Source organism: Ziziphus jujuba, chromosome 2 (assembly GCF_031755915.1).
Source record: "Ziziphus jujuba cultivar Dongzao chromosome 2, ASM3175591v1".
In the NCBI taxonomy this organism is placed as follows: Eukaryota; Viridiplantae; Streptophyta; class Magnoliopsida; order Rosales; family Rhamnaceae; genus Ziziphus; species Ziziphus jujuba.
Genome location: NC_083380.1, coordinates 2,249,905 through 2,274,881, shown reverse-complemented (window position 1 = coordinate 2,274,881; position 24,977 = coordinate 2,249,905). Strand labels below are relative to the sequence as shown.

The window sequence follows — 24,977 nt, the reverse complement described above, 5'->3', positions numbered from 1 at the left end:
TATGATGAATACCAATCTAATGTTAAGAACCGAAGATGTTGTTTTTCCTTCAAATTTGTATCAGTAGCATCTTTCGTTTGTCCCAAATTTGTAATCTCTAGTTCACCCCTCAAGTTGTTCAGCAGCATCAGTTCCTTTAGATCACCTACCTTACCTTTATGCCTATCAATATTGGTGTCTTCGCTGAACACAAATTTCAATAAATTTTGAAGATTAGTCAATTGTCCCAATCCAAGTGGCATATGATTCAAATTTGTCCACTATCAAACTCCAGATGCCTTAGGTTGACTAAGTTTTTAAAATCTTTTGGCAATTCTTTGAATCCATGCAATGTTGATAGCTTCAGCGTTTGCAAATTGTGTTACTTGGTAATCAAATTAGGCAATACCTTGATTCTCGTTCGTGAAAGATCAAGATACTTTAGATGCATTAAACTACCAATGGAATCTGATACTTTCTTAATCCTTGAATTGTGCATATCCAATGTACACAAGAACTTAAAATTTGAAGCAATTACCTTGCATATAGGCGCATTTGCTATCCCTTCAATACTCCTCCATGGTTGACTAGGCAAAAGAATTGTTCGGATCCTATTTGATGTTTGAGATAGTGCACTTGGAGTTGGTTGTGATGTATTTCCACAAAAACCAAATGATATATGACGAGTCTTTTTATTGATACAATTCCTGTCCAAAGGTAACATAGCACACTCTATACCTGCTACCTGTGTTGCAAGATCATGGATGAGATTATGCATTTTACAATTTTCTATATTGCCAAACAAATCTTTTTCTACATCTTGAAAGAATGATCTCCAATATAAATCCATAAAATATTCGTAGCCCACATCCTCTAGAGATTGAGTTGTATCTATTGATGTAATAAATCCTTGAGCCATCCATAGTTTTATTAGCGCTTCTACACTAATTTCATAATCTTTGGGAAATAAGCTACAATAAGCAAAACATTGTTTCAAATGCAATGGTAGATGATTATAACTAAGCTTGAGTGTTGGCAAAATATCATTTTCATCCTGAGATACTTTTGAAAATTCTGAATTTTGGAAGGATGACCACCCCGTTTCCGGATTTTTAAAGTACAATATCCTTCCTATTGTTCGTATGGCAAGAGGAATTCCTCCACACTTTTTCACAATCTTCTTTCCAATTTCCACAATATTGGATTTAGTTATGTCTTAGTCTTGACTAAAAGCCATCTTTTTGAACAAAGACCAAGATTGAGTTTCATCCAGATTCCCTAAAATATATGGTTCCACTTTGCTTATAATCTTTGCAACCACCATACTACGAGTGGTCACAATTATTCTACTCCCCTCTTGACCATTTGATAATAAGTTTCTCAAACTCAACCATAACTCATGATTCTCATTCCACACATCATCGAGTACCAGCAAATACTTTTTTCCACTTATTTTTTGTCAAAGCTCCTTTTGCAATATTTCCATCGCATAATTCTCCGACCTCTCTTTATTAGTGTTGGACAACTGAAGAATCTTCTCAACAAGTAATCTCACATCAAAATCCATACTAGAAACATAAACCCACATTTTCAAGTCAAAATGCTTTTGTACCCTTTCATCATTAAACACAAGCTGAGCAAGAGCGGTTTTTCTTAATCCTCCACTACCCACTATAGGAACAACCATCACATTCTCATCAGTTTTCAAATTTAGCAAACTTTCAACAATCTTCATCCTATCTTCATCCCTACCAATAACTTCTTCTTCAGACACAAACGAGTGAGTTTGCTCCTAGATCTATACACATGCTTAGCATCTTCATTAGTCGTCTCTAAATGAAAATGCCTATCATCTCTAATCACTGCTAATCTCTGCTTAATAGCTTCAAGTTTTCTTTTAATTTTGAGCTGAAATGCAAATTGATTAGAGGTTGAGAAGAAAGTACATACCTTCTTGGCAATTTCACTTCCAGTTATCAATTCCCGTCGCAAAGCTTCGGTGTTTATCTCGTCCATGAAATCATCAGCTTCATAGACAACATCTTCATGTTAGAAATTTTATGGATCTAAATATACATAATAAATTTCATAATTCATAAATTACTAACCTCCAAACGCAGCCATTGATAAATTAGATCTTTAATCCTGCAAAATAGAAACAACGTAAAGTAGTGCCTATGGACACACTACTCTCAAACCACTCTCAGATTTCTGAAAACCCTATTCTCCAAATACTGTATGGTATATTATTGTCTGCTTGCCCTAGACTCTTTAAATAGTTTCTGCAAGTCAGACTTATCCATTAATTTTGACACACATAAAATAATAATAATTTGATTATATAATTATACTAGGAAAAATATGGATAAGTCAATGGGCTTATAAAGAGAGTTGGTCCTCTAGTCCAATGGGCCAACTGGAGTCTTATAGAGAGTGTGTGACCAAGGGTCCTACTACAAAATAATAAAATAACCCAATCTCATTAATGGCATAAATAGGCCCTGTAAGTGAGTAATTGATTATGCCAAGTCCACAAATATTAATTTAATTCAACATTCTCCCACTTGGACTGCATAATCATCATCATATAAAATCCAAACTCACTTACTATAGAATCTCCTGAACCATAATGCCATTTCATCCAAATATATAGTATACCGACAGGGCACAACAATATACTAGACTAGGCATTATAGATTTTCTCAGTAAATCTCCCATAACATTATACCATTTCAACTGAGTACTTTGCATGCCATAAACTCAGTCTAGGTAGTAGAGATTTACCTAACCATGTGCAATCCCCAAACACACAAAACCATTTCATTCAAGCACATTGCATATCGACAGGATACAACAATATACCCAAACTAGGTAGTAGGAATTCACCATGGCACCTGTGGATCAACATACACATATACATAGACTAATAGTCTCAACAGGCCTGTAAATATAAGGAGCAATAATATGTGTAATAAATCATCTCATAAATAAATAATGATCCACATACATCAATGTATTAAAATATTCAAAGAAATAAATAATACTCAACATGGATATTACTACAGAAAACATAACAAACTCCCACTAACCCACAGCAGTCTCAACTGCCTAACAATCTCATAGGGGACACATGCTCCTCAAATATGCCTACCGGTAAAGCCTTGGTCAATGGATCTGCCACCATGCTATAAATCGGCGTGTGAACAACAGTAATGAGGCCCTCTTCAACTTTCTCCTTTACCACAAAATATTTCACATCAATGTACTTCACACCAGGAGTACCTTTTAAATTATTGGAGAAAGACACCGCTGCAGTATTATCACAATACATCATAATAGGCCTTTCAATGGAGTCAACTACTCCTAAATCACGGATAAAATTCCGTAGCCAAATTGCATGACGGGGAGCCTCATAACACGCCACATATTCTGCCTCCATAGTCGAGGATGCTGTCACTGACTGCTTGGCACTCCGCCAAGACACAGCACCTCCTACCATGATAAATATATAACCAGTGGTAGATTTCTTATCATCCACACAATCTTTATAGTCTGCATCACTATAACCCACTACTTCAAGAGAGTTGGTGCGACGATATGTCAACATATGATCTTTAGTACCTTGAAGATACCTAAAGACCTTTTTAACTGCTTGGTAATGAATAGGACCGAGATTGCTCATAAATCTACCAAGCACAACCACAGCGAAAGCTATATCAGGCCATGTACAAACTTGAGCATACATCAAACTATCCACTGCTGAAGAATAGCGAACATTCTTCATTGCCATCCTTTCTCTATCATTCTTGGGACACTGATCTTTAGAAAACTTTTCACCTTTCGTAACCGGTACACTTCCAGGAGAACAATTATGCATATCAAATCTCTTAAGAATTCTATCAATATAAGCTCTCTAAGACAATTGCAACACATAATTAGTCCTATCTCAAACAATCTTGATGCCCAAAACAAAAGAAGCCTCACCAAGATCTTTCATACCAAAATGGTTGCACAACATCTGCTTTGTCTCAACTAATAGGTCAGTGTCATTAGTAGCCAAAAGTATGTCATCAACATACAACACTAGAAATATAAAACTGCTCCCACTGACCTTCATATATATGCATCTATCAACAACATTCTCCTTAAAGCCATTTTGGGTGACAACCTCATCAAACTTAAGATACCATTGTCTTGAAGCTTGCTTAAAACCATAAATAGATTTCTTAAGCTTACAAACCAAATTACCATTCCCCGTTTGTTGGAAACCAACTGGTTGAACCATATATACATCCTCATATAAATCACCATTCAGAAAAGCAGTTTTGACATCCATCTGATGCAACTCCAAGTCATAATGCGCCACAATCGCCATAATGATTCTAAAAGAATCATTTGTGGATACAGGAGAGAAAGTCTCTGTATAATCAATTCCTTCCTTCTGGCTAAACCCTTTAGCTACAAGTCTAGCCTTATACCCCTCCACTTGACCATTGGAGTCCTTTTTAGTCTTAAAGAACCATTTGCACCCAATAGGCTTGCTACCCTCTAGTAACTCAACCAAATCCCAAACTCCATTTGATGCCATGGATTTCATTTCATCTTCCATTGCATCCAACCAAAAATTTGAGTTTGAACTGCTTATGGCCTCCTTATAAGTGACTGGATCTGAATCATCACTTATGTCAAACTCATGCTCCTGCAAGTAAACCCCATAGTCATCAGGAATAGCTGATCTCCTAATCCTTTGTGACCTCCTCAAAGGTACATCAGTATCTGCAATTGTAACACCCCGTCCCGAACCATGTCGGAATTTTTGCACGTTGATCGAGGTTGACGTTGACCATTGACCCAAGGGGTCAAAAGTTGACTTTTTAACTCGGTTGGAATTCTAGGTTGACTGATGTACCGTTACGAAGTACACGTTGGCATGAGTTCGTAGACTAGTAGCACGTTGAAAACGGAGCTACGGTTTGAAAATTATGAGCAAAACAAGTTGAGGTCCAAACTGTCCAAGGGGTGACAGAGTTGACTTTTTATTCATGCAATGTTGAGCATTGACTCATGCATGGTTGTGAAGTGCTCGTCGATATGAGTCCGTAGACTAACGGCACGTCCGATTTGGACATGTGGTTTGAAGGTTATGGACCTGTAGAGTTTTTCAAACACCGTATTATTTTAATATTATTTTTAAACGCGTAACGATGTGCCACGTGTGACTTAATGAAGGTGACCATGTGTCACCATGTTGAAAAACCACATGTCAACCATGTGTAATATCGAATTATTTTTATTATTATTTTAAATAATAATATTTTTATTTAATTATTTAATTATTTTTATTCTTATTTTATTTTATTTCCTTTTCTTTTTCTTTTTCTTTTTCTTTTCTTTTCCCCACGTGGGAAAACACCTCTTTTCTTTTCCCTCCCTTCCCTTCTTCTTCCCCGAGCCTGACAGAGGCAAAACAAAACGCACAGCCTTCTCTCTCTCTCTCTCCTTTGACTCTCTCCCTCTCTCTGTTTGACCGGCCGTTTGGCCGGATTTCAGTCGCCGGAATGCCACACGCGCCGGCCACTGGTATAGCCCATCTCCTCGCGACCTAGGCCTTCAAATTTCCCTGCCGGTCGCCACCGGACGCGCCCAGATCGGGCCGGTGAAGCCGGCGGCGGCTGGTTACGTTTTTCCGGCGATTTTCGCCGTTTTCGACCAACCCAGCCCAACCCATACCTCTATTCTACCATTTTCGACCCCTCTGAGTCCAAATATTGCCTCCAATCTCAAAAATTCGAAGCGGTTTGCGAGATACGAGGAATTGAAAATCGGCCGAAGCTTTCTGGCCAAATTCCGGCCACCTCCTGCGGAATTGGGGTCGATGGAGACCGGATTTGTAATCCTCGTCGCTCAAGCTTCGATTCGGTATATTATTCGCCTATTTTGGATAACGTTTGTGTTTGACCCCCCCGGGTACCGGGTATTATTTACCCGATTAAAATATTAATTTATTTGACTGTGTGTGAATTGTGTTCTAGGAGCACCGGTGAGTCGTGGAATTGATCCGATGGTGGATCATGGTTTAATTGCGTGCTCTAGGTGAGTGACCCACCTTTGAAAATGTTTTTGGGGTAATTAATTGTATTTATGTGGTGTTAAATTGATATCTGTAATTGGTGCTCATGTGGCGTATTTTAAATATAATCGGAAAAAATATTATTTTATATATATTTTTACCTATTGATACTAAACGGAATTTTGGGTTACTAAGAATTTCCCGAGTATTATTTTATTGTGGTTTAATTTAATTATTGTGCATGAGTAAAGTATATTTCAGTAATAATCGTACGTGGTTTTAAGTGTTATTTTTCGGGCATAATTGGGTTAAATATTTTATGAAAATATTTGTTTAAATTGATGGTTTAATTTTATAAATTATGCCCGCGGTATTTCAATTGTTGAATCTCGTATTACGAGAAAAGGTATGGTTTTATTTGTTATCGATGTTTCGTACCGGTTTGTTAAATAAAAATATATGGGATGGTAAGTGTGAAATTTTGATATATTTCCCACGGTAATTTTGGAAAACGGTACGGTTGGTTAATAATAATTATTTTAGATGCACTCACACAGTATTGGTGTTCTGGTGTATGGACACGTGGTAGCGCGCAAGTATTATGTGGTTTAGCGCGCAGGTATTATTTCTCCCGTGGTTGCCATTGGACTAGGCAAGCAAGTTTGATATTGGCCACAGCCGCCCCTCCCTTGGCCGGGATGATGGTTTCAGCAGCGGTACTGTCGGGACGCCGAAGTGCTGTTTGCAAGTTTCTCTCTTTAACCCCCCCCCCCCCCCCCCCGCGCCAGTCAGTGCTCGGGACGCTGGGTATCGGAGGGCATCACTGGTATATGGTGTGGTGCGTCAGGTGTAATTTACAAATAAAGTTTCAAACCCCAAAGGTGTTCAAAAATTATTTATTATAATTTATTGCAGTTTATTTATATTGGGGTATTTATTTATTTATTTGTTGTTTATTAAATTATTTGGTCCCTTGGTTTTCGGGAAGTACGAATATCGGGTTTTGTGAAAATGTTTTAAAAGGGGAACATTTCCAATGGAGTGAATAGTAAGGATTTTGAGAGAAATTATTACCTTCAAATGTTTATTTATTTATTTAATTGTTCGGTATTTATTAATTAAATTCCTTTATTTTTATAATATTAATATTAAAGGTGTTCAGTAGATAGGGTCACTCACTGAGATGATTAGCATCTCACACTCTTAAATTCCGTTCCCCTAGGTCCAAGTTGGAGACGTTGATTGTCCGGGGCAAGCCCAACGTCTCAGTTCGTTGCCGAAGGTTCAAGAAGTTTTTCTTCCCTTTTTCCTCTCGAACTTGTATTGCTTCTTTATCTGTCCTTGTATAAATTCCACATTATCTGTATAATGCTCTGTATATTGTATTGGACGTGTAGTTATTATTTATGCACTGGGTTGCTACTGTTATTATTGAAGTGCTGTAAATTTGTGGAATCAAATTGTAGTATTGTGGGAGGAATAAGGTGATGAACATAGAAGTGTGTTTTCAATGCAGGTAATTTTTTGGTTAGTCCTACCCTTAGGGGAGGTGCTGCCGGATTGTTCGTTGGAAGGTTCGGTGGTATTTTCCTGGGATCAGGGCTTGTCTAGGGTTCCGGGAAAGGAATTCTGGACGGGTCCTGACAGCAATAGCTGTAATATCCTGCTCTTCAACAATGAGTTCATTCTGACCAACTACTGGTTCATTAACTACTGGATCAACAATATCTCTATCAGGAACAATTATACTGGGAATGAAAACACTTTATTCTCTAAATTGAGATTCCCGTGGACCATTACTATCATCAAACCCAAAATCATCTTCTAAATAAATGGCCCTGTCTGATTCCACGATCCTGGCGGTGTGAGAAGGACAAAAGAATCTTAAACCCCTAGATCCTATACAATAGCCAACAAAATATCCACTAATAGTTTTAGGATCCAACTTCTTAATTTGGGGATTATATGTAACACCCCGTTCCGAACCATGTCGGAATTTTTGCACGTTGACCGAGGTTGACCGTTGACCGAAGGGGTCAAAAGTTGACTTTTTGACCCGGTTGGAATTCTAGGTTGACTGAGGTACCGTTACGAAGTATACGTTTGCACGCGTTCGTAGACTGGTAGCACGTTGAAAACGGAGCTACAGTTTGAAAGTTATGAGCAAAACAAGTTGAGGTCCAAACTGTCCAAGGGGTGCCGGAGTTGACTTTTTATTCATGCAAGGTTGAGCTTTGACTCATGCATGGTTGTGAAGTACTTGTCGATACGAGTCCGTAGACTAGCGGCACGTCCGATTTGGACATGTGGTTTGAAAGTTATGGACCTATAGAGTTTTTCAAATACCGTATTATTTTAATATTATTTTTTACACGCATAACGATGTGCCACGTGTGACTTACTGAAGGTGACCATGTGTCACCATGGTGAAATGCCACATGTCAACCATGTTTAAAATCAAATTATTTTTATTATTATTTTAAATAATAATATTATTATTTGATTATTTAATTATTTTTATTTTTATTTCATTTTATTTTTCCTTTTTCCTTTTTCTTTTTCTTTTCCTTTTTCTTTTCTTTTTCTTTTTCTTTTCTTTTCCCCACGTGGGAAAACACTTTCTTTTTTTCTTTTTTTTCTTTTTTTCCTTTCCCTTTCCTTCCCTTCTTCCCCGAGCCCGACAGACACACACACGCAGACTTTTCTTTCTCTCCCGACCGTCTCTCTCTCTCTCTCCTTGCTGCACTTTTTCCGGCCACCGAAACCATGCACGCACCGGCCACCGTCCAAGCCCACACGCCGGCGAGCTCACCAGCCAAATTTGGCTGCCGGCCGGCCGGCGACGTGCCCAGATCGGGCCGGTCGGTTTTCCGGCGATTTCGCCGTATTTCGGCCAGCCCAGTCTGAATTAAGCCTCCTCTCCCCCTATTTTGGGTCCTCTGAGTTCAAAAATGGCCTCCAATCTCAAAAATTCGAAGCAGTTTGCGAGATACGAGGAATTGAAAACCGGCCGAAGCTTTCCGGCCAAATTCCGGCCACCTCCGGCAGAATTGGGGTCGATGGAGACCGGATTAGTAATCCTCGTCGCTTAAGCTTCGATTCAGTATATCATTCGCCTATTTTGGTTAAAGTTTGTGTTTGACCCCCCGGGTACCCGAATAAAATATTAATTTATTTGACTATCTGTGAATTTTGTTCTAGGAGCACCGGTGAGTCGTAGAATTGATCCCGTGGTGGATCATGGGTTAATTGCGTGCTCCAGGTGAGTGACCCACCTTTAAAAATATTTTTGGGGTAATTAATTGTATTTATGTGGTATTAATTTGATATCTGTAAAATTGTACTCATGTGGCGTATTTTAAATACAATCGGGAAAAATATTATTTTATATATATATTTACCCATTGGTGCTAAATGAAATTTTGGGGTCATTAGAAAATTCCCGATTATTATTTTATTGTGATTAAATGGTATTTATTACACATGAGCAAGTATTTTCAGTAATTGTTTGTGTCTGGATTTTACATCATTTTTGGGCAATTAATTATGTTTAATTGGTATTTAAATTATGCTCATGTGGTACAAATTGGTTATGGTTTTATTGTGGTTTAATTTATTATGCATGAGCAAAGTGTATTTCGGTAGTATTGGTACGTGGTTTTCAGTATTAATTTTTCGGGCATAATTGGGTTAAATATTTTACGAAAATATTTGGTTAAATTTTATAAATTATGCCCGTGGTATTTTTATGGTTGCATCTCGTATTTCGAGAAAATTGTGGTTTGTTGTTATCGCTGTTTCGTACCGGGTTGTTAAATAAAAATATGTGGGATGGTAAGTGTGAGAATTTAATGTATTTCCCACGGTAATTTTGGAAAACGGTACGGTTGGTTAATAATGTTTATTTTTAGACGCACTCATACAGTATTGGTGTTCTGGTGTATGGTGTATGGACACGTGGTAGCGCGCGGTATTATTTCTCCCGTGGATGCCATTGGACTGGGCAGGCAAGTTTGATATTGGCCACAGCCGCCCCTCCCTTGGCCGGGAGATGATTTTAGCAGCGGTACTGTCGGGACGCCGAAGTGCCGTTGCAGGTTTCTCTCTTTAACCCCCCCGCCAGTCGGTGCTCGGGACGCTGGGTATCGGAGGGCATCACCGGTATATGGTGTGGTGCGTCAGGTGTAATTGTCAGGTGTAATTTTCAAATAAAGTTTCAAACCCCAAATGGTACAAAATTATTTATTATAATTTATCGCAGTTTATTTATATTTGGGGTATTTATTTGTTTATTTGTTGTTTATTAATTTGTTTGGTTCCTTGGTTTTTGGGAAGTACGTACAAGGGTTTTGTGAAAATGTTTTAAAAAGGGAAACTTTTCCAACTGAGAGAATTGTAAGGGTTTTAAGAGAAATTATTATTTTCCAATTAATTATTATCTATCTACTGTATTACCGTGGTATTATATTGTATAGTAGATAGGGTCACTCACTGAGATGATTATCATCTCACACTCTTAAATTTCGTTCCCCTAGGTCCAGGTTGGAGACATTGATTGTCCGGGGCGAGCCCAACGTCTCAGTTCGTTGCCGAAGGTTCAAGAAGTTTTTCTTCCCTTTTCCTCTTGAACTTGTATTGTTTCTTTATCTGTCATTTTATAAATTCCACATTTATTGTATAATGCTCTGTATACTGTATTGGACGTGTGGTTATTATTTATGCACTGGGTTGCTGCTATTGTTATTTGAAGTGCTAAAATTTGTGGAATCAATTTGTAGTATTGTGGGAGGAATAAGGGGATATTTTTAGAAGTGTGTTTTCAGTGCAGGTAAATTTTGGTTAGTCCTACCCTTAGGGGAGGTGCTGCCGGATTTTTCGTTGGAAGGTTCGGTGGTATTTCCCTGGGATCAGGGCTTGTCTAGGGTTCCGGGGAAGGAATTCTGGACGGGTCCTGACATTATAAATCCTTACTTCAGCTCTGCAACCCCATATTCGAAAATGGTGCAAATTAGGCTTTCTTCCTGACCACAACTCAAAAGGTGTCTTAGGAACGGACTTATTTGGAACTTGATTCAAAATATAAGCTGCCGTCCTTAAAGCCTCTTCCCACAAATAATCTGGCAACCTAGAATTTGCCAACATAGACCGCACCATATTCAACAAAGTTCTATTCCTTCTCTCAGCTATGCCATTTTGCTGAGGTGTACTAGGCATCGTATATTGCGCATCAATGCCACACTCACGCAAATAAATAGCAAAAGGCCCTGGGTTCCTTCCAGTTTCATCATATTTACCATAAAACTCACCACCTCTATCAGACCTTACAGCTTTTATTTTCTTATTCTTTTGAAGCTCCATCTTTACCTTAAACTCTTTAAAGGCAACTAAAGAATCTGACTTCTCACGAATAAGCTCAACATGTCCATAACGAGAGTAATCATCAATGAAGGTAATAAAATATCTATAACCACCCAAAGTAGTTGGTGTAAAACGTCCACATATGTCAGTGTGGATTAACTCCAAAACATCTCCACACCTAGCTAACTTATCCTTTCTTACCTTGGCAGTTAACTTCCCTTTCACACATTTAACACAAGTCAACAGATCAGAGAAATCAAGATTAGGAAGTATCCCATCCTTTACTAACCTTTCCATTATGTGCCTAGAAATATGTCCCAAACGTTTATGCCATAACATTGAGGAATTGTCATTAACTCTTGGGCGTTTGGAAGTAACAATAGGAGCAACAACGGAATTAACAGAGAAATTGAGACCATTATTAAATAAATCAAGCTTATATAAATTGCCACATAAAATTCCAAAACCAACAACTTTACTATCCTTAAATAATTCAACTTTGTTATTTCCAAACAAAAAACTATAATCTTGACTATCCAAAACAGAAATAGATAACAAGTTTCTTCTTATTGAAAGTACATAAGAAACTTCTTGCAACTCCAAAGCATATCCAATGGCAAGTTTCAACTTGATTGTTCCCATAATGTCCACCTTCACTCTTGAGCTATCTCCCATATAAACATGCTGCTCAAGATTAGTTGGGCCCCTTCGGCTTATCATCCCCTGCAATGAATTAGTAAAATGAATTGTTACTTCAGTATCTAACCACCAAGAATTCATAGGCACATCGATAATATTGGTCTCAATCATTAAAATATTACCTTTCTTCTCTTGCTTTCCCTTTAAGGTCCAACAGTCTATCTTCTTGTGCCCAACTTTATTGCAGTATCCACACCTTCCATTGAAGTACTCTTTTCTTTCTCTAATCTGAAAACCACCATCCCTCGGCCATTTAGGCTTCATACCAGAAAACTTCTTCCTATTGGGGTTAAAACCCTGCCCAAGCTTGAAACCTTGTCCTGGCTTGAATCCTTATCCCTTCTTTTGGAAAAACTTCTTGGACTTATCTACCTGATGTGAAACCATAGCAACAAACCTAGACTTACTTAATTTAATATCATCCTCTTCCTTGACAAGGATAGTAGTCAATTCCTCCAAACTACAACCTTCTTTTTTAGTATTCAAACTCGACCTTATATTATCAAACTGTGATGGAAGACTCCTCATTATAGAATAAGTCAAGAACTCCTCTCCAATGTCCATCTTAAGATCCTTCAGCTTATTATAATAGGAAGAAAGTAGCATAATATGGTCCCTTACTCCTTTAATACCATCATACTTGGTATTATTCAATAGGTCCAAATAATGATGCTTCTCATTCATATCAAACTTGATAAACTTCTTTCCTATCTCCTCAAGAAGTCCCTTTGCAGTATCCACTTTAGGAATACTAGCATATATGGCCTCATCCATGTAATTCTCCATCATCATCATACAGCACTTATTAGAGTGCTTCTAATCCTCATAAAGTTTCTTAACTGCTGCAGTACTCTCATCAGTCGGTATCTCTGGTGGATCTATCTCCAAAGTCAAATCCAATTTCATGAAGGTCAAATTCATAACTAAGGTTTTCTTCCATTTCTGATAATTTGTCCCATCCAATTTCATCATGGCAATCATGGGCAGAAGGTTTGGGGTGCTACTAGCTGTAAAAATAGTAAAAAACAAGACATTCAAAAAATTTAAGACAATTCAATTACTATTTTCCAGCCCTTCAACACAAAAGCACAAACATAAATATCGCTTAGGGCCTTTGTAGCACTAAAGATACCCTTACGTGGGCCAGGGACAGTCAACCAAATAACCACAATCAAATGCATTTAACTGAATCACCGACAGGGCAACTCAGAACCTGCAATACATGGCATTTAATTAACTTCCACTGCCATTCCAGGCGTCATACAAAGCAACTAAAACTACCGACAGGATAGCCTAGTTACCCGTATAGACCCTGGTTAATAAGTGGGAGAAACATGTATAGATTATTCAATAACATATTGGCAATTTCATAAAATAGGCAAATATAAAACATCCCATCCATTATGCCAACATACATTACATTGGTACACATAATGCAGATAAAGTAAGTCTCATGACAGATGAGTACCTAAAATCCCACACTACTATACCAACTAGGCACAAAGCCTCTTTGAGTAAGTTCACACAATCCAATTTTCCAATCACAAAGATTTAATTTAATTTAATAAAATTGGAATGTGATAATTAAACAAATAAATAAACAATAAATAATAAATTGAACAATTGAATCACTAAATTAATTAATAAATAAACAACAAATAAATCAATAAAAAAATAAGTTTTTTTTTTTGGGGTTGCTGACGTTAGCAAACGACGTGTCGTGCTGACGTCAGCAGTCAGCCCAAATGGCACGTCGTTCGTGCCTTCTTCCTCAGCTAGCCGGGTCGGGTCTGACCCGATTTCAAACTGTACGGGTCCCGCGATCCGACTTCTTACCCGGCTATATCTTGCCGTTCTGGACTCCTTTTCCGGCGATACTGGCAGCGATAGTTTCGTCTTCCCGTGGGCAACGTTTCCCACAAATCAATTTGATTCAAAAACAACCCAAAATAAACATCCCAGCAAGAAAACTTTCGGCCATGGAAGGTCCATAAATAATCGATTTTACAAGGTTTTGCACCAAATTAATTAGTCTAATTCACTCCATTTAAATTGAAAAACAATTTCCAAGTTAACCCAAATCATGAATTCATACAAAACAAATTTTCCCCAAAATTTTGGAAAACAAATACACACGATATTTACAATTTTTTTTTTTTAATGAAGAAATAGCAATCGGGTTATATATATAGATATTCATACATAATCGAAAATATTATCACATAGATTCCAGCAAATATATAAACATCACAAATACAATCGGGCATGAATCTTATATATTCCAAGATATGTAATTTTGATTCTCTTAATCTGCACATGTATTCGAATCAGAGAAGAAGGAAAAATAAACAAAAAACATGTATAGATTATTCAATGGCAGAACATACAGTAATAATCCGAATAATCACATGAAATTTATTATACATATTAATCCTGCTCTGATACCAATTGTTAGAAATTTTATGGATCTAAATATACATAATAAATTCCATAAATCATAAATTACTAATCTCCAAACGCAGCCATTGATAAATTAGATATTTAATCCTGCAAAATAGAAACAGCATAAAGTAGTGCCTATGGACACACTACTCTCAAACCACTCTCAGATTTCTGAAAATCCTAATCTTCAAATACTATATGGTATATTATTGTCTGCTTGCCCTAGATCCTTTAAATAGTCTCTGCAAGTCAGACTTATCCATTAATTTTGACACACATAAAATAATAATAATTTGATAATATAATTATACTAGGAAAAATATGAATAAGTCAATGGGCTTATAAAGAGAGTTAGTCCTCCAGTCCAATGGGCCAACTGGAGTCTTATAGAGAGTGTGTGACCAAGGGCCTTACTACAAAATAATAAAATAAGCCAGTCCTATTAATGGCATAAATAAATCCTGTAAATGAGTAATTGATTATATCAAGTCCACAAATATTAATTTAATTCAACACTTCAAGCCTACTAAGCCAAGCTTTAACTTGATTGCTATGGACCTGTTTCTCCTCTGCATCAGCAAGCACAGCTTTGATGGTCAAAAGGGTGTCTTCAAGTCCTGAAAGCTCCTCATTTACTCCCCAAAGCAATTCAAGTTCTTGAACAGCAACAGTAGTTATGATCTTAATGATCCCTTCGACAACACCGGAGAGGAGGCTGTTTGGATGATAAGAAAAAGTGAAGGAAAATGGTTTTGTGGTGCCCAGAGCACCTGAAAAGGAAGACAATTTTGTTAAGTAAGGTTTAAAGGTCAAAAGGGCAAGTTGACTCCCAATAGGAAATTGACATGTCACTGCTTATATTAACATAATAAAATATTGTTTTTTTTGGAAAAAAAAGTTTTATATATGGATCAAAATTAAAAATAAAAGGAAAAATAAAAAAATGACCGCCACTCTTTTTCGTTTCGTGGTTCATAACTCGTAAGCTCCAACACCCACCGCTAACCGGCCACGGCGGACGATTCACCTGAATAGCTTCCGAAGCAAAAAAAAAAAAAAAAAAAAAAAAGAAACTGAAAAAAGCTATCTTTTTCTAAGGTCTGTATCTGCAATCGGTAAATAATCAATTACCCAATTAAGTCTTCCTCTGACTTCCATTATCAAACTTCGCTTAGCACAAATTTTTTTTTTTCTTTGGTTTAAAAAATCGTAGTTTTATTCAAAATTTTAATTGAATTAAATCACTTGTGATTCACCCAGTCAATTTCTATTGTGTCCCCCCGAAAAATTTGTGACCTCAAGCTTTGAAATTTGATTCCTTTCTCGACGTAGCGCCGATCTTGTGAGCAATCCCCTTCCTAAATCCTAAAGTATTGGGTTTTCCAGCTAAGTCTAGTCGATTCTTTATAAAGCTCCAAATTTGATTGGTACCCTTTTTCTTATTCTGGTATTTTAGTGTTTCGTGGTTTTCAGTTCTGTTTTGCTGTTTGATATTTGCCTTAATTTAAATTATTTATAATAATGCAAAAATGTTATTTTTCGGATCAGTAATGATTTTGAAATCGATGTTCTTAACTTTTTCTTTTTTCTGAAATTGTAATTTAACTCACCAGGAATTTGAAATCATGGAAGAAGATGATGATTACGTTGAGTATGTGCCGGTTGCAAAGCGAAGAGCAATGGAAGCTCAGAAAATCCTTCAGCGCAAGGGAAAGTCTTCAGCACTTGAAGATGAGTTGGAAAAATCAAAACTTGCTGAATCAAAACCCAGTCTGCTTGTTAAAGCCTCGCAGTTAAAGCGTGAGGCTCCCGAGGTTAGTCCAACTCAGCAGCTGATGCTGCAAGAGAAGGAAATGATTGAGCACTTATCGGACCGGAAAACCCTTATGTCAGTCCGGGAATTAGCAAAGGGAATTACATACTCAGAGCCTTTGCCAACAGGTTGGAAACCACCATTGCCAATCAGAAGGATGTCGAGGAAGCAATGTGATTTGATTCGAAAGCAATGGCATATCATAGTTGATGGGGATGATATACCGCCACCTATTAAGAATTTCAAGGATATGAGATTTCCTGAACCGATTTTGAAGATGTTGAAAGCAAAGGGGATTGTTCAACCAACCCCAATTCAGGTTCAAGGTCTTCCAGTGGTTTTATCTGGGAGGGATATGATTGGGATTGCCTTTACGGGTTCAGGAAAGACGTTGGTTTTTGTGCTTCCGTTGATCATGGTGGCATTGCAGGAGGAGATAATGATGCCCATTGCCCCTGGTGAAGGGCCATTTGGTTTGATTGTTTGCCCTTCCAGAGAGCTGGCCAGACAGACTTATGAAGTGGTAGAACAGTTTCTTATTCCCATGAAAGAGGCAGGGTATCCAGATTTAAGGCCTTTGCTCTGTATTGGTGGAGTGGATATGCGATCACAGTTGGAGGTTGTGAAAAAGGGTGTTCATATTGTTGTTGCTACACCTGGGAGGTTGAAGGACTTGTTAGCAAAGAAAAAGATGAATCTTGACAATTGTAGGTAAGCACTGTCAGTTCCAAATTCTGTCATATTCTGTTCTGTAATTATTATTGATGGGTTTCCTCATAAGGGGGTCTAATTTTCTAACCTGCACTTAATACTTGTAGCTCTAAGATACAACATGATCATAATATTTTTCTGTTTTACTCCGATGAAAACTATATTATAATCTAGGTGAAAGTAATTAGGCAAAACTAAAGAAAGCCTTGTAGATTATCTTTTGGATTTGTAAAGTGTAATATATGATTTTCTACTTTTCATATAATTTTTCTCGGGATAAACATTTCTCTTTTTGATGCAATATGATAGGATGACTTCATTTTCTTAGTTTCTTTGTTTGGCATTTTATCTGCAAAATATTCCAGTGTAATTCTTGTTATGTGGATTGTGATATGATGCTATTGCTTTTGTTGCAGATATCTAACCTTAGATGAGGCTGATAGATTGGTAGATTTGGGATTTGAAGATGACATAAGAGAAGTTTTTGACCACTTTAAAGCTCAACGACAAACTCTGTTGTTTTCTGCTACCATGCCCAGCAAAATTCAGAATTTTGCTAGAAATGCTTTGGTTAAGCCTGTCACTGTTAATGTAGGAAGAGCAGGAGCTGCCAATCTTGATGTGATTCAGGAGGTTGAGTATGTCAAGCAGGAGGCAAAAATAGTTTACCTTCTTGAGTGCCTACAGAAAACCCCACCACCTGTTTTGATATTCTGCGAAAACAAAGCTGATGTGGATGATATTCATGAATACCTTCTCCTAAAAGGAGTGGAAGGTGTGGCCATTCATGGAGGCAAGGATCAAGAAGAGAGAGAGTATGCCATTTCATCCTTCAAGGCAGGCAAGAAAGATGTGCTTGTTGCAACTGATGTTGCATCGAAGGGGTTGGATTTCCCCGATATTCAGCATGTTATCAATTATGACATGCCAGCAGAAATCGAAAACTATGTTCACCGGATTGGACGCACGGGAAGATGTGGAAAGACTGGAATAGCAACGACATTTATAAACAAGAATCAAAGTGAGACAACACTCCTTGACTTGAAGCATCTCTTGCAGGAGGCAAAACAGAGGATACCTCCTGTGTTGGCTGAGCTTAATGACCCAATGGAAGATGTGGATGCAATTACTAGTGCAAGTGGGGTAAAGGGTTGTGCTTATTGTGGTGGGCTTGGTCACCGTATCCGTGATTGTCCCAAGTTGGAGCATCAAAAAAGCATGGCCATTGCCAGCTCCAGACGAGATTATTTTGGATCTGGAGGTTACAGAGGGGAAATCTGATATGTTATGGACAGCTCTGCTGCATGCAATTGATGTTTTTACTTGGTCGCCCTCCTTTTTGTTTTTTAACCTTTTATTCTGCCATGCTGTTAGCGTATGTGATAAGAGGGAGGAGATTGCTGAGAACTTCCATAGAATTGGTTGTGCTTTTCCATTGTTAGTGGTAGATTTCAGCTATAAAATTTGTAAGACTGATGGACAGACTTTTAGCTTTAAATTTAGCTGAAGCAGGAGACAAATTTAGAATAAGATCTGTAAATTGCTCAAAAAGGTTCACTAAAGTTTATGAATTTGGCGTCATTCATTTCTGTGAAGCCTAATGTTCATAAGATAAGAAACAAAAAGATAGCCGCTAAGACTAATCCAATGTACCAAACCCTTTGGTTTTCGATATTTCTTTTTTTAATTTTTATTTTATTTTATTTTATTTTTGGTTGGAACTTTGAACAGCTCAGTTCGTCTTAAAACATCTCCAAGAAAAAATACAGAAAATGTCTTCCATTCTTATTGTCCTTTTTGATAAATGATATTTTTAGGAGAATAGGCTAAATTTCCTTTTTTCCACCCCCCAAACCTACATATAGAATAACGATCCAAACGCAATCACATCAATGATAATCAAAATATTTTTTTCTTCTCAAGTGACGCTTAGAATTTGAGCAACCCAAATTTGAGAATGCTCAGCAATCTTATAATGTCCATAAAAACATACTTAAAATCAGTATGGTTCTAGCCAGAGCATAATTTGAAACAAGATAGAATTGTATGGAACATCTAGCAGAAACAATACTGCCAGAGATATAACAAAAATGGTTGACCATTAAACATAATTAACATTGCTGACAACAGAGGGAAGCCTGAGAACATCCAAGCTTAACATTATTAAAGACAACAAACACCACAAATTTTTAGCATGCATCAAGATCACGGCATGGAGGGGGTTTGGGCTCACTTAGTAAAGTAGTGTTTCCTCCTTCTGGTCCACTCTTAATTCGACCTGGATTTTGGGTGCCAGGCTGAAACATAGAAGAGGAAATTGAACATGTAGGCAGCAAAGTAGCAAACAGAACAGGGAAACTACTTATTGAGGGGAAGGAAAATGAAGGAAACCCTATATCCTCTAAACCAGTTTACTTACCGGTAGCTTCTCCCCCTTTCTTAACAACTCAACTATCTCTACAACTCGCTTTGGTGTAATATCTTCCTGAAATTAACATAACAGAATCCATATCAATTCCAAAATTTTCTACTCACTGGATTTTTTTCCAACAACCAAACAGAAGAATAAAGGACAACATCAAAGAGCACGAAAATGACAAATGATTTAGTAAAGATCAAGACATCTCATGGACCCACATAGTAATTATAGGTATATCCTTCAGATCCATTGGAGTAGTCTGCCACTGTGATCATGGGAGCATTTACACAGCATCCCTGCAAAATTCCAACGACTTAGATTGCTTCTTGCACTGCTTAGTAATGATATGAATAGAATTTTATTAAACAAAAACAAAAATAAAAGATATGGCTTTTAGCATTTAATGAATTACTTACCATGCATTCCGTTTCTCCAACAGAGAACAATCCATCCTTTGTTACTTCTGCACATGCCAAAACTCTTACAATGTGCTTTTGTGAAATTTAAAGTTAAAGAAATCAAAACTATGTTGCAGACTAACCATTACGCTTCACTCCTAAATGTTTCAGTAAAGCATCCTCAATTTCTCGTGCACCACGAATCATGCATGGTGTTGTGCCACAGACCAAAAGGTGGTACTTTCCCACCTGAAAACAAATAAAAGCTTATAAGGTTCTGCAATTTGCATAATCCTGAACGGATGTGTGCAGAAGATTAATATGCTAACAGAGGTATAGGTTCTCACCTTTGACCGATTAAACATTGAATAGAATGTTGCAACTTCATATACACGGATAGGAGCAACTTCTATAATCTTATTGAATAGAATGTTGCAACTTCATATACACGGATAGGAGCAACTTCTATAATCTTAGCTACCTGGACCATCCATGAACAATCAACAATATTAATAAAATTAATTACAATTGTGCATTAGGAAAGGATTTCAACATTCTCTTCCACCACATGAAGCATGACCTGGAACTTCAATTAGGACACAATAAAACTTTATAATTATTAAATTGATGAAATTACATTAGTATTAGGTTTACAGACTTTTAGAATTCATATCAGGAAAATATTTAGTCTTAGCATAAAAGTGATGCACAGTTATAAGTTAATAGGAAAATAATCATGGGAACTTGCAGAACAGTGATGTATCAATAAATTGTCACAAAATATGAACAAATGCAACCACCGGTGTAGAAAATGACAGACATGAGAGGTCCAACACTAATTTTTGAAAAATGTAATGAAGCAATGATGAGATGTCAGGAATCAGTTTTATGACAGGATGCGATCTGTCATATTAAAAAAGGACTTATCATTTCCATGCTTTGCAACATTTTTAAGCTTTATTTACCTATTTCCTGTCTAATTGTCCAAACAATATCCAAAGGCTTAATATGCAAAGCTTATACATGAGAACAAGATCTTTTCTTTTATTGGAATGTTATATTGACAAATCCTTTCTATTCACACTACATACTGATTTGTGATTGTATTTTAAGATTGCTAGAAGTCTTACAGCATAAATTATGAAAAATGTTTGTAAAACCAATCCATATCATATTGATTATTGTGGTCAAATTAAGATTGGATATGCAGTTTAGGATGCACTGTATTCAATATTCATTAAACAAAGCATAAATCAAACTTCCAGAAAGATGCCATGACTTGCAAACACATACAAACCTACAAAACTGAATACAAGCTAAAACATTTTCAAGCCTTTCATCATGTCAACATACTGCATTCATTGCTGAGACAGGAAGCCATCCCCCATGCTGCTGCTGTGCAAGATCTAGCAGAGGAATAACAGCAGATTGCTTGTAGTTGGATGGATAGTGTGACAATATCTTCTTAACCTAAACATGTATCAGCTAAAATTGTTAAAATCACAACACCTGAAGTAACAGAAGCACCAAGAGAAGCAATCAACACTGGCAGTTTCCTTCTCTTAGAATTCAGCTGCTTAATGTGAAATTCATGATTTACCAGAAGCTACCTAACTCAAAATTTCAATGGTTTACGGATGCCCAACATTTAACTCGCATTCTCACAATATTAAAATGGCATTATAATTTCTACTCAATGCACAAACAGATTATAAAAACTAACAATTTGAACATTTCAAAGTGAAAACATTAGCAAATAGAACTGAGATGAACATCCGAGCTATCTTAATATGGTCTAACATAAGGATTAGATTACATGGAATAACAATAGGATGTGAAGCACGCCTAGGATTTCACCAAGGACTCAGCGAGAAAGAAACTGACCCAACACAACTAACTGAACTTTACAATGCTTCACTCCATTCTTCGCCGGAAAAAGCATTATGCAAGAAATATAAATATCAGATGGGAAAGTTTCAAACTTTTGGGCGATTAATTCAATACAAATACACGAGGCTACTTGGACAACAACTAATGAAGGAAAAAAGTTGCAAACTTTAACTGAAGAAAACGAAGAAATTACCAACCATTTTTCGCTTACCTTCTCTTTATTGGCTGCGGAGAACTCCCACGGAAGGTCAGGTTTTTTGTCCGGCGAATCAAGATATTGCCCAAAATTCCCAAAAAGAATCCAATTCAATAAAACAGAATCAATCTCATACAGAAATGAATAATACGGTGAGTGAGAAACAAATGAAACTCACGTAGTTTAAGGCAGTGGAGAAGGATCGCGAAGGCTGCAGAAAACAAAAGGAAAATGAGTGAGTGTTTGGGAGATGGGAAAATGAAAGGGAAAATAAAAGAAAATTTTGTGGGAACAAAAAAAAGAAAAAGAAAAACCTGACGGAAAACTTGACGGATCTCAAGGAAACGGCTTGCGGCGAGCCGAGCCAGCATTTTGGAAACCCAGTCCCAGTTCCGGCTGACTACCACGAAGTGGAAAGAGAGGGAAAGAGATCGGAGAGAATTTGGAGCTTCTTCACGACCTCTGAGGCGGAGTCTCCCAGAGTTGTAGGTGAAGAACCGGACCGGGTTAGTTACTGGGCCACTTCTAGAATTTTGGGCCGGTCGAGTTGTTCGGAAAGTAGTATGGGGCCAATTCGGCTCATTATGCTTTTTTATCTTGGACCTTATTTGTTCGGACGTAGTAAGTTGAATAACACCGAGGGAACATTCTTTATTCACTCTCAAATAAACTTTATTGACACATTTAAATTGTGTATTATTATAAAAATTTTATCAATTTCTATATTGATTTTAAATTTTATTTTGGTTTTTTAAAAAAATAAAAATATCAAAAAAATATCAGATATTTTAAATCTTATCCTGTATATAGTACTTCATCAATGGATTTTGGATGAAACTACAGGCTGTAACTCTTTGTTTACAGCTTGCAAGGAAAACAATAATTGATGGTGTGGAAAAAAAAAAATATGTGGTGCTCTTTGTTTCTCTGAGCTTCAACCACTATAAGAGACACTAAAAAAAATATGACCTTCCCACTGAAAGTCCTGCTTTTTTCCTCCACAATTCAAAGTAGCATGTAGTTTGAGCCCCAAAAAAAGAAAAAAAAGAAAAAAACAATTAAATAAAAATTCAAAGTAGCACGTACATATTATTTCAATTTCCATGTGCCACCAATATACCTATACTTCATATAAGTAAACTGCTTTACTTATGATTTTCAAACGAAAAAAAATGAAAAGGAAAATAGCATTTTATTTAGATAATTTGCCGCCTTATCAGTTGTTTATGTTTACCATATGTATATAATCTTTGGCAAGTATTTCTAAATCATAAACTAAATTTTATTACAAAAACTAAAATTATTTAATTTATATATACTAATATAACTATGTATTAATTTACAACTATTCCAGCTTCTAAATCTTCCTCAATAATTATTTTATTTATTTTTGGTATTAATTCATTTTAATTTTTAAATTTTCTATTTTCTTATTAATTATGGTATTATTTTTTTTTTCATAGCAATGTACTTTATCTTGACTCTACTTTTTGTATTTCAATATTTGATTTTTCTAGGTATATATATTTCATTTAGCAAAAATAAATGCATCCTAATTATAAATTTATTATTTATACCTTAATATTAATCCAATCAAATGAAAATTTTGTATGATGTCCTTAAAAAAATACCATCCAAATGTTATTTTTTTTCCTTAAAAAAAATCATATAAAATTTCTGAATAAATTCAATTAACCATTCTTTTGCTTATGATGTTGGGTAATTTTGTTGTTTTTCAAAGCATAAATATATATTTATCCCACAATTTCTAAGTATATGAGTGTACAGGGTTTACCGTTAGATTAAATTCATCAAATTTGTAATTTTCTATTTATAACATATTGCCCCTCTTTGAAATATTCTTGGCTCCGCCCTGATTTTCTTAATGAATGACTAATGGGCCACAAGATTAAGACATATAATAAGTTCTATGATTATCCATTCTTCATCATATAGAAATGATAGTGTGAGAATTGTCTAACTCGACTATGAAAATCATAGTTCGAGGTGGATAGCAGCTGAAGTATTGGAGGCCTTACAGGCATGCTATATGCAAGAAATGCATATTGAATTCATTTTTGGTCTGGTCTCTCAAAAATATTCTATAGATTCTTTTTTTTTTTTTTTTTTTTTTTTTGAAACAAAGGATTCGTAGAAACAAAAAAGGAGGGGCATACAGCAAAAGACCATGGAAACAATTTTGTCCAGCCCATTTGCCTATCGAATGGGCAATACCATCGATCCTCCTAGGAGCCCAAACAAAAAAAATATTAGCAAAAGTGGGAACAAGCAACAGTATATATATTAAATTGATAATGAGTTTGATATTGCTAGTTTGTTGTTGAATAATGAATCAGTGTAAGATTCTATAGATTTCAACCAACATCAGCATTATTAATATTTAATATTGAGAATATTGTTGAACTCTGCTATAAAAAAGTAAACACATTGGATTCCTCCCAAAAAATTAAAAAGAAAAATGTAAGAAGAATGCAATTGCAGGAGCTAACGTGGCATCATTGACATCATTACATTTGCACAGCGTGTCCAGATTTTCCTTGGAGACTTTTCTGATATTTTGTTAATCACGGAGAGAAAAAGGCACTACTAAAAATCGGGGCAATCGCTACAAAAATAGTAATAACAAATGAGAATTTGTCACTTTATATAGATGATTAGTGGCAAACATTTTCTTTATCACATTTAATAATTGGGTTGCTTAATTAGTAATGAATTTTTATTTTATTACATATTTTTGAAGCTAATTATTTTTTAAAATTTAAAAAGAAAATATTTTTGAATTTATTTGATGTCAATGGTGACAATTTTTTTACATTTGTAACTAATTTTACTAAAATTATAATGCTGACAAAGTTTTTGATGTCACAAATAAATTTATATATTACTGTGATAAAAGAAAACCTGTCACAGATATATACTCTCACATCATATTTAAAATATTAAACCGGTGTCGTTTTGGTAATTTAACCCAAATCAACCCG

At 36.2% G+C, this 24,977-nt stretch overlaps 2 protein-coding genes across 4 annotated transcripts; one reads left to right on the top strand and one right to left on the bottom strand.

The window, feature by feature from the left end:
• Window positions 1–15,479: 15,479 nt before the first annotated feature.
• Window positions 15,480–18,667, top strand: LOC107417555 (DEAD-box ATP-dependent RNA helicase 35). 3 transcript variants are annotated; one of them, XM_048473777.2, is made up of 3 exons: window positions 15,480–15,646; window positions 16,162–17,072; window positions 17,489–18,667. In XM_048473777.2, exons 2-3 carry the CDS (start codon window positions 16,174–16,176, stop codon window positions 18,351–18,353), a joined length of 1,764 nt encoding a protein of 587 aa, XP_048329734.1. In that variant the 5' UTR covers window positions 15,480–15,646; window positions 16,162–16,173; the 3' UTR covers window positions 18,354–18,667. The 3 variants fall into 3 exon arrangements, with proteins under 3 accessions (XP_048329734.1, XP_048329736.1, XP_048329735.1); XM_048473779.2 differs by having other exon boundaries at window positions 15,480–15,663; XM_048473778.2 differs by lacking the exon at window positions 15,480–15,646 and adding an exon at window positions 15,691–15,975.
• A 328-nt stretch (window positions 18,668–18,995) lies between these two features.
• Window positions 18,996–22,346, bottom strand: LOC107417729 (NADH dehydrogenase [ubiquinone] flavoprotein 2, mitochondrial). The gene is made up of 8 exons (XM_060814475.1): window positions 22,290–22,346; window positions 21,243–21,359; window positions 20,237–20,329; window positions 20,033–20,138; window positions 19,908–19,954; window positions 19,710–19,787; window positions 19,492–19,557; window positions 18,996–19,369 (listed from the first exon to the last, which is right to left on the bottom strand). Exons 1-8 carry the CDS (start codon window positions 22,344–22,346, stop codon window positions 19,262–19,264), a joined length of 672 nt encoding a protein of 223 aa, XP_060670458.1. The 3' UTR covers window positions 18,996–19,261.
• Between the last annotated feature and the right edge of the window lie 2,631 nt (window positions 22,347–24,977).

Excerpts from the sequence above, each read along its gene's own strand:
- LOC107417555 (XM_048473777.2), top strand. The coding sequence starts at position 16,174 with ATGGAAGAAGATGATGATTACGTTGAGTATGTGCCGGTTGCAAAGCGA. Across the intron at positions 17,073-17,488 it reads ATGAATCTTGACAATTGTAG|ATATCTAACCTTAGATGAGG; the intron begins GTAAGCACTGTC and ends CTTTTGTTGCAG.
- LOC107417729 (XM_060814475.1), bottom strand. The coding sequence starts at position 22,346 with ATGCTGGCTCGGCTCGCCGCAAGCCGTTTCCTTGAGATCCGTCAAGTT. Across the intron at positions 19,558-19,709 it reads GATATACCTATAATTACTAT|GAAGATATTACACCAAAGCG; the intron begins GTGGGTCCATGA and ends TGTTAATTTCAG. Across the intron at positions 19,370-19,491 it reads GAAAGGGGGAGAAGCTACCG|CCTGGCACCCAAAATCCAGG; the intron begins GTAAGTAAACTG and ends TCTATGTTTCAG.